The 10,043-nt window shown below is 34.5% G+C and overlaps 1 protein-coding gene across 2 annotated transcripts; it reads left to right on the top strand.

Annotated features, from left to right (window-relative positions):
• The first annotated feature begins 1,230 nt into the window (after nt 1–1,230).
• Nucleotides 1,231–4,557, top strand: LOC122278990 (ubiquitin C-terminal hydrolase 12-like). Of its 2 annotated transcripts, none has more exons than XR_006229413.1 (4): nt 1,231–1,443; nt 2,545–2,660; nt 2,818–2,916; nt 3,922–4,553. XR_006229413.1 is itself a non-coding variant. In XM_043089227.1 (4 exons), the coding sequence occupies exons 1-4, from the start codon at nt 2,407–2,409 to the stop codon at nt 4,060–4,062; spliced, it is 417 nt and encodes a 138-aa protein (XP_042945161.1). In that variant the 5' UTR covers nt 2,313–2,406; the 3' UTR covers nt 4,063–4,557. The 2 variants fall into 2 exon arrangements, 1 of the variants encoding a protein (XP_042945161.1); XM_043089227.1 differs by lacking the exon at nt 1,231–1,443 and adding an exon at nt 2,313–2,467 and having other exon boundaries at nt 3,922–4,557.
• Nucleotides 4,558–10,043: the final 5,486 nt, after the last annotated feature.

Below are 10,043 nucleotides of genomic sequence, written 5' to 3'. Positions count from 1 at the left end.
TGAATATTATAGATACTGTATAATTTTTATATGGGACATTCAAGTCGTATATAAATTCTTTTAATATTGGTCACCAACATATCTCACAAAAATAAATTTATAAACTAATATAACATCAATTTTTATTATAAAATAGATTTAACGTATTATATAAAATCATGTCAATTTGTGGACTCATCCATCCATGTTAGTTGATGAAGAGTGAGAAATAATTAAAATGAATCCATAATAACTACTTTAATTGTTTGATTGCAAAAGGGTTGTTTATTGATAGAATTATCAAGAGATCAAAATATATTTGAAAGTCCATGTTGAAAAGTATCAAGTGAAGATGATCTGTGAAATTTCATCTCAAAAAGGAAAATGTACAAATAAGGAAAAAAACAGAAAAATTTAAGGAAGTCATATTAATCTGATGTCAAAATATCATTTCATTAATCGTTATTATTCTCGTTTAACTTTCATTTTCTTTTCTTTTCTAAAAATATCTAAATAAGAAAGACTCAATTGATTTCCATTATACTTATTCCATTAACTTCTTAATTTCCAATTTCTCGTTTTCCATTTTTTCCTATTCAATCTATTAGAAAATATAAATGCAATGTGGATGTGATTGTTAGATTATCATTTATCTAAAAAGTTTAAATTGATAGCATAAGTCGTAAATTAATATGGTATCAAAATAGGGGTCTTAAGTTCTTATAATCCCAATTTACATGGCACTCCATTAATTAAATATTTCACGTCCAGTTGTTAAGTAAGAATCTGACCATACATAAAGGATGTTAAAGATAAAATATAAATAATTAAATCTATTTACCTTTTGAGGCACACTACAAAATCTTTTGAGGCACACTACAAAAAAAAGTAGTAGATTAGGCTATTTTTATTTCCGGCGACACTAATATAGCAGGAAATACACATATTTTTATTGCAGTCAGAATTTTGTGGCTATGCGGGAAACTAGCCGGAATTAAAGACTTTTTTCCCGCGACTTTTTTTTTTCGCCAGAAATAGTATGGTCAAATCTACCTCAATTTCCTATTTATCAATCGTCTTAATAACTTATTACAGCGACAAAAAATTTACCACAATTTCGTCACCTTAAAATTGACTTATTACCGCGACTTCTAGTCGCTGTAATAAGAAGTCATGGTAGTAATTCTTTTAAATTTCCTTCTTCTCCCCGCGCGCGCATCACTTTCCTCACTTCCCTCTCTCTCTCTCTCTCTCTCTCTCTCTCTCTCTCTCTCTCTCTCTCGCTCGCTCGGATTCAAGAGCAACATTTCTCTGTCACTATACGTCACAGAGTCCACCATTTCTTTCCCTTTTCTCTTTGATTTTCTTTCCGTTGGCTACCAAAAAAATCTGAGAGCAACATTTCGCATGAAAGCAAGCCACTCCAGTCATTACCCGTCGACGCAGTACCACTCAAGCCATCTGGTAAGTATGTGATTTGAGATTTTGTGATTGTACCATCTTTGTGACGATTTTGACAAGGGATTTTCAGAATATGGGACTGATTTGTTTTATTGTGATTGTATTAAAGGGGTTCTCTATTTTAGGGTTCGAATATAGATCAAGTCTAACAAACATTTTTTCATGTTGGTTTTGAAAGGATTTTATTAGCTTTTAGTTTAAATATATAGAGCTAAAATTTTCTTGAATTGAAGTAAAAATTCTGGCTACTAGTGTTATTTATTTGAAGTATTATGGCTGCTGTTGTTGTTATTTGAAGTATTGTAAACTTCAATGTAAATTAGGGGCCATTTGATTCTCGGAAGGGAATGGTGAAATGGAAACAAAACAGAGGTGCCTTCTTTTCATTTTTTTCTCTGTTTCTGAACCACTTGGTTTTAGGGTCGACAATTTATACGGACAGAGCACATAAGTCAATAGATAGCTTTCCTTAACAAGCTTAGGGAACAATACTCCAGTATTTGCAACAAGAGTGTCAATAGATTTTTGGTTTAGCAGTAAGCATCATTTAGGTATCCATTAATTCATTAGAATTCATTTTTGGTCATCTGTTGCCCATAAACTGGTCAGTTCAATTTCTCTTCGTTTATACTGAGAGATTGTAACTAGCATAATTAATATATACTTGCTGCATTTTGAAGGACAGTATGTAAAACAAAACAAGTAGTGGTCCCAAATAGAAGGCCTTATATTTTATAGACAACACTAGACCTTGACGTGACTTGCACTAGTATATGTTTTTCATCCTAATAAATTAATAATTATGACTAATTGCCCATTTGAAATCATGGGTAAACTAGGGAGGAAATTATCTATTACTTTGTCATACAACTTGTGTGTGCGTATAAATCACGAAGAAGAATCCAACCAGAAAGCCACAAACAACTTGTGGAGGGTACAATACAGCAGTTATTTGAAGGGCACCATATGAATTATATTGAGTGCATCAATGTGGACTATAAATCAACAAGAAAAGAATCATTTTATGGTACATATTTAAGGTTATTGTGGTTTACTTTACATCAGATATGGATTTATGGGCTTACGAAATTTATATATGTATAGATCTTCAGCTTGATGTAAAAGGCTGTCGTGATGTATATGCTTCTTTTGACAAATATGTGGAGGTGGAACGTCTTGAGGGTGACAATAAGTATCATGCCGAACAATATGGTTTACAGGTAAATTCCTCTTACACGAGTGGACCAAGATTGTTATAGATATTATCTTTCTTCTTTATGTCCCCTTGGATTTCTCTAAATGTACCCAGTATTTTTGCTTGAATGTCCACTTCTTTAGTATGGTTTTAAAGAAACTTTTCTACATTTGACCTTTCAGGATGTTAGGAAAGGTGTTTTGTTCATTGATTTTCCACCTGTCCTCCAACTACCGCTAAAAAGATTTGAGTATGACTTTATGCGAGATACCATGGTAAAGGTGAGTTGCAGAGTGGATCCATTATTTTTTTTGACCATCATTGCATATTTGAAGAATTTCTATGTATGCTTACTTTGCATCTTCAATTTTGGTAGATCGGCAGAGCTTTTGACTTTATTTGAAATATGCCTAGGATAATTGACACCTTATAATTTTGGATTCCATATATGGTTTTTCTTTCATCTGGTATTTTCCTTTAAGGGCCTGTTTTTATAATCATCTGTTACATTGATTTTTTTGACAAGTATCATCTGTTCCACTGATTGCCAACAGATAAATGACCGATATGAGTTCCTGTTGCAACTTGATCTCGATAGAGAGAATGGTAAATACCTATCGCCTGATGCAGACAGTAGTGTTCGCAACCTTTACACTCTTCACAGGTATTAATAATCTTATGTTGGATGCCATCAACTGGTAACATAGGTTGTATGTACTGCATTTTGTATCTAGGTAACTGTAAATAGTGAGGAGTGGGGCGCTGCTTAAGCTTGGAAATATTTGTATGGAGCGCAGACAGAAATGAGACATGGTGACAGGGCAAATTCTGAAAATATAGGAACACAGAAGGGACATGTGTATATGTCAATTCAGTTTCACTCTAATTTAAAATTTAAAATTTTGAAAGACTGGAGTGAAGGCATATTATTTAGTAAAAACCATTCCACAGGCCCTAATTTTTCATACAAAAATGGAAATGTAATTAATACTTTTACCAATTCTTAATATTTATCTAGAACACTAAAATGAAAACAAGAGTCAATGCATAAACAATGTGGAGGTGGTCAACCACTTTTTCAAAGCAAACGAAATAGAAATGACTAGAGCTTTGAAGATTGGGAGCAGTCTGCAGATGAGTTTAGAAATTTCTTTTTTCAGTTCAGAAAATAACTCACTGGTATATGGTTGACCGTTGTCAAATACTTTGTTTTAATCTTTAGGGTAACAACTTTCTTCCACTTGTCAAATACTTTGTTTTAATCTAATCATTCTGATTATTATCAGGTGGATGGCTATGTTAAGATATTCCCGAAAGTTGCACATGGTTGGATGGTTATATATGACGTAAAAGACAAGCCAGCTGTGAAGCCTGCTGAGGAGGCCCATCAGAACCTGTTGGAGTGGCTTGCTAAGAATGTTAAGTGAGAATTGGGGAGTCAGTTTCTCTTTTGTTCAGTCTTGGTTTCATATTATTATGAGACAAGAGTGTTGTCTTAGACAGAATCATGGCATTTCCAGATGGTTGGGACTACCTATTATTGAGTCTGTATTACTAGTAACGTCTAAATTCCAACAAAATGAATAATGGGTATTAGTTTATAATTCTTTATCCGAAAGCATGGCTGTTTGAAAGCAAAAGTCATTGGATGGATCTAGTTATTATGTGTCCCAGACACTCGCATTTCCAACCTATAATTTTCTAAAATTTGAGAGATTTTTTCATTAATGTTCAATAGTCATCATGTTATCTTTCACCCATGTATGTAGAATACAGTACTTTTTCAAACATAAGCTACTACTGCTCCTTATTTTTAGTTGTTCCCAAATTTCATTGAGATTTAAAACACTTTACATTTTTTTTCTCTCTTTTTCTAAGTAATGCTATGAAGAAGGAAAAGAATCTCATTTGATTTGAGTGGATAAAAATCGATATAATTTATAAAATAAAATAAAAATTAAAAAACAAACAAACAAACAAACAACAACAACAATAAAAAAAAAAAATTTGAGTAGCGGCAGCAGAGCTTCTGTGGCGAAATTTTGCACTTTTTGCGGCGACTATTAGTCTCCGGAAATAGTCGAATGTTTCTACTATTTCCCATAGCTGGGAAAAGTCAATCTTGGCTCAAAATTTGTGGCGGGTATGGGGCAGATAGTGAATAGCCGGGAATGTGTATTTGCGGCGAAAATAGACTATTTGCAGAGAGAATTCGTTGCCGGAAATAGCCTTATTTGTTGTCGTGTCTACATCCAATACTTCTTGGCTATAGTTGGTTTTGGGATGAGGAGTTTTGGTGACAAATTATATGGTTTACTATTCTCACTTTTTACTATCCCTGTGACACGTAATCGTGGCAAAAGAGGTTTATCCATTTGGGATGTTTGTGACAAAAGATTTAAGAAATCTGTTTCTTTATGACAATTGGTTTTATGCTGCGTTGAAAAGTGGTGGAAATAAGCCCCTCTCTTGATATGATTTGGTGGGAAACTATTATTTGTTGTGAATTAATATGGTGGCAACAAGTTCTCGATCACATCAGTGGTGTTGGTGGAAAATACTTTTCGCCATGACAAGCCTAAAACTCGTCTGAAATATTTGTGGTAGTCCATTTGCTCTTTTGGTTTAACTTTTTCTACGTATTGATTTAGTGGGCAGTATACTTTTTCCCATGAAAATTGGTTTAGAAGAAATAAGATTGTCACAAAATCTGTTTTGTCACCAACTGGACACTTTATAAATGTTTTAATTCCAATATGACAACTAGTAGATGCATAAACTATTAAACAACAAAGTTATCCCAACAAACATGAACAACCATTTTGGGTAAAAAATTCCACGTCAAAATATCAACAACCAAAATTGAGAACAATTTCATAATAACCTGTCAACTTACATATATAACCACCATTATCTATACAAATCTACCAACATCGTTGTTACACCATGATATATACAAATATGCCAACATTCATTGAAAAGATTTAGTACTTCAAGGCCATGAACTTAAGAAACACATTTGCAACTGAAATCTAAGTACATGAGGGAATTATAAATTCTTCCTTCAATAGCATCTATGATAAGTGCTTTTGATATATAGACAGAATACTAAGCATTAATTAATTTGAGGTTGCTTTGATGTCTTCTTCAGACATTCAGATTTACCAATCTTGCTCCACAAAGCATGGTGCAAAATGTTTCCTAAAAGTGTCAAAAAACATTGTGTCAAACTAAGATACTTAATTGGAGAATTACATGACTAAAGGGGTGGGAAGCTTCCATAGTATTTATTGTGTATCCATACCTTGTATATTAATTTTAATTAATCTACTCTTGCCCATATAGCATATACAGATTATTGTATTAAAAATCTTTACTCTAAAGATTAATTTTAAACAATGCCAACATCAATCAAATTGATATTCCCATGGAATTATCACTATATACCTACTACCAATTTAATGCTTTTATGCTATTGCACGTATTGCAATTGCATATTCTAAGCATTAAGTTTGCTATAGCCTCATCCATGCTATAGCAGAATATCAGTTCTATATATCCCAAAACTTGAAGTCCAATTTGAATTCATGCAACATTTTTTTTAGGGGAAAGCTTGTTGAAATTCTACAAACTCATCGCTTCTAAGCATAGCAAGGGAGGAGGCTATGCATGTAAAAACTGTGTAACATATACTTGCAACCAAATTAGATGTGATTCTATTTCAAATTTTTGACCATGTTAGAATTACATTCAGATTCTCACAATCTAACTATGAAATCTAACACCTTGATTGTTATACCCAGTGGGATTTCTTCTTTTTTTTTTTTTTTTTTTTTTTTTTTTTTTTTTTCTGGAAATTGAAGTTTAGTATACTTTAAATCCACTCATGCTCCAAACTGCAAAATATTTATTTCTATCATTCTATGAATAACCATAACTCTCTTTGGGATACTAAAATAGAGTTACAAAACTTTTATTTTTCATGTACATTTTTTCTCAACCAATCTCTCAAATGTACACATTAGTATGTTTACTTTTATCAAATTGGTACTAACCACGCACCAATTGTGATTTCTGATTTGCACATATCCAAAGTAGTATGCATGTTGTTTAACCTACTTGTGCTACTTAGTGTGTAGGTTATCTTAGCATATAAACTAACTAAAACAATTTAAAAGCATCATCATGTGGCTTAAGGGGTTCCAAAGATGATGTGTGTGATATTGAATAGAACATGGATTTTTGCTTGAATGACTTGACAATCGGGAAAGCTGCAAGTATAAAAATTCTTATTGCTATTGAAGAAATACAGCCCCAACGAATATAAATTTATCTCAAACAGCTCTTCATCTCCACCAACTCCTGCTCTACATTCCATGATCCATATGCTTGAGCTGAGATTTTCCCTAACTTGTAAATTTCCAAAACTTACATTTACTAGCCTACTTGCTTAGTTTTCAGCCTTATACAAATCACAAATTCATGCATTATTCACAAATATTTAAGCCTTATACAAATCACAAATTCATGCATTATTCACAAATATTTAAATAAGTGATAACTTACCCTTTCATCATATACCTAATCTGTCCCTGTTAGGCTAGTCAACCAAAAGTGATATATTTTCCCCTAACAATTCATGGCCATTGGATTGTTACATATCCAATAAATAATCCACAAAAAATCCCCACAAAAAACCCTCCACAAAAAAGTGAATCAAGTGAGATGCCTAAGCATCTTGCTGAGTCTCTCTATGAGACTCACTACCTCTCTCTAACTCAATCATCCGATAGCTCATTAACAGTTTCTCATGCTCATAAAAATTCTTCCTCAATGCTTCAATATCACCCATCATTTCATCTAGCTTGCTCCTATACATTTCCGCCTCACTCTTGTTGTGATAATCTGTCCCTTTTTCCTTCTTTAAGTATGAGTCTCGTTTTATGTACTAAGCCTCGTTCTACGTGCCGAGCCCTGATGACGTGTTCTAAAAGTTATCCAGTAGATTTCAAAGCAAGATAGATATTTTAAAACTTACGAGTATTTTAAATATTCTGGAAATATTTATATGTGATATTTCCAGTATTATTATATAAGCTTATTTTTAAGTAACACAATTATAATATTTTAATAAGTTCTAAAAATATTATAATTGTGGATAATTATTTAAATTAAATATTTTAAGTCATTTTAAAATATTAAAGGATTTAACTTTACATTGAAAACTCTAAATTAATTTCAATGATTTTATTCTCTTTGAGTAATTAACCATACTTCACCATTTTAAATAATGATGAAGAAATATTATTTTATAAATTGTAGTTTATAAAATAATATTTTATCTTAGTTCCTCTTAATGTTTTATTTTAAACTTTAGTTTAAATAAAACATTTACGTATTTTCAAATCAATATTTAAACTCATCATTAGATTGTTTTGAAAATTCTAAAACAAATGACCTAGATTAAATACCCAAGCCCTACCCTTTTCTCTTCACTTTTTCCTTTCTTCTTTCTCTCTCCTCTCTCTCTCTCCCCCATGCTCGACGTGCCCTTTCTTCCTCAACTTCACCATTTGGTTGCTTCCTCTAGTTGGTGCCACCACCCACCATGTCATCTCACCTCCACCACTGGCGTGTTCCTCACCAGCGAGCTCAACCCCACCGCTAGTGAGCTACATCGGCAGCTCTTCCTCTTCCTTTCTCCCTTAAACCGAATGGGTCTTAGAGCCTATTCTTGCTCCTAGCGCTGCCATACACGGCCAAAATGACCACTGAGCACCATCAATGGCTTCACCGCATCATGAGCTTCCTCCCCATGTTCTCCTTTCCCCCTACCTCTCTCTCTTTCTCTGATGGATCTCTACAACCACATGTTCAGTTGCACCACCGTGCATCGCAATGCACGGCTACCCACGGCATCTCACCACCACCATCTTGTTCCTCTCATCACCACGACCTTTCCCAAAAGTGATCATGTCCAAGCAAGCTATACATGACCCTGACTCTCCCCTACTCTCTCACAACTTTTTACCCACTTCAAGGCTTGATCTGCCGCCATGAGCCACTACCCAGCCATCACCTTAGCACCACAGCTCCACCACACCTCACCTTACCTCTCCCTAGCTTCCCACGAAGTTCCATAGCCTTCCTCCACCTCAAGCACCCTTCCTCTCTTTTGGATGCACTGTTCAAGGTGTGATGCTGCTGTGCTCCGCCACTTCAGACCACCATGAGGCCACCTTGAGCCTTTCCAAGATCATGCCTAGCTATTCTCAAGTCCAAACCACCACTTTACATGGTGGACAACCATCGTACACGATGTTAACCGCCACGTATGATTCCTTCGATGCCTTGATCGTGACGGACAATGAACAACATATAGGTTATCCCATCGATGGTATAACCATCTATCTCTCGTTATTTATGTTTATATTAGTTGGTTGGATGGACTATAGACTGTGTAGTTAGTAATTGTAGAGTTTAGTATGTAGTTGTGAAGTGAAGTGTAGTTGTGAAGTGTTGCACTTGATTGTGTAGTGTTGTACTTGATTATGTAGTGTTGTGGACTGTGCTGTGAGTATGGAAGTGAGATAAATGCCGTAGTTGTGATGTGATAAATGGTCAATTATGTGATATTAATACTCTTAAATATCTTGGGTTAAAAGAGTTTTATGTTTTAAAATAAGAGTATTAATTGGATAATGTGATTTAACTTTGTTTGGCAGGTGAAATGATTTTCTTGTCCTTAATTAAATTAAGATGGGTTCATGTAACTTATGATGTATTAGGATTTATCAAGCCTAGAAAGAAATTATCATGAGGAGGCTCACATATAAGAGCTGTAGTTAGGAGAGGTTATGGTCCCAAGATAGAAGCACGCCTCTTGGACGTGGGAGCAAGGCTAGTATGTGCAGTAGGGACGTAAGGCTTGATTGCCTAAAATGCTAGGACATGTGGACAAAAAAAAAAAAAGAGAAGCATGCGGACTTGCGGATTGGAGCAGGAGCTGCTGCATTGGTGCGAGGCTTGTCTCTTGGACGTATATGTTGTAGCTGGGATCGGCAAGCGTGACCCGGGGGGGGGGGGGGGGGGGGGGGGGAGATGGGATCGGCGGGCGTGACCTTGGGGGGGGGGGGGTGGAGATTTTTTCCTTCGGTTTTGGAAGTTCAAAATTTTTTTTTTTCTTTCATTTATTCCTTCAGTATTTGTTAGGCTGGATATCTCTCAGTTATAGTTTTTTTCTTAGTTTTCGTTTCAGGCGGCGTCTTCTTGATTTTCTTTTTTTTTTTTTGTTTTACTTTTCTGGACGACATTTTTTTAGGTAGAGTTTTATTTTTCTTTTAGTATTTTTCATTTGAATAGTGGAACTCTCTCTCACTTTTATTTTTTTAGTTTAAAACTCTTCTTC

This window comes from Carya illinoinensis, chromosome 10 (genome assembly GCF_018687715.1).
Source record: "Carya illinoinensis cultivar Pawnee chromosome 10, C.illinoinensisPawnee_v1, whole genome shotgun sequence".
Lineage (NCBI taxonomy): Eukaryota > Viridiplantae > Streptophyta > Magnoliopsida > Fagales > Juglandaceae > Carya > Carya illinoinensis.
Note: the sequence above shows the minus strand (reverse complement) of the source record. Positions and strands in the feature narration are given on the sequence as shown.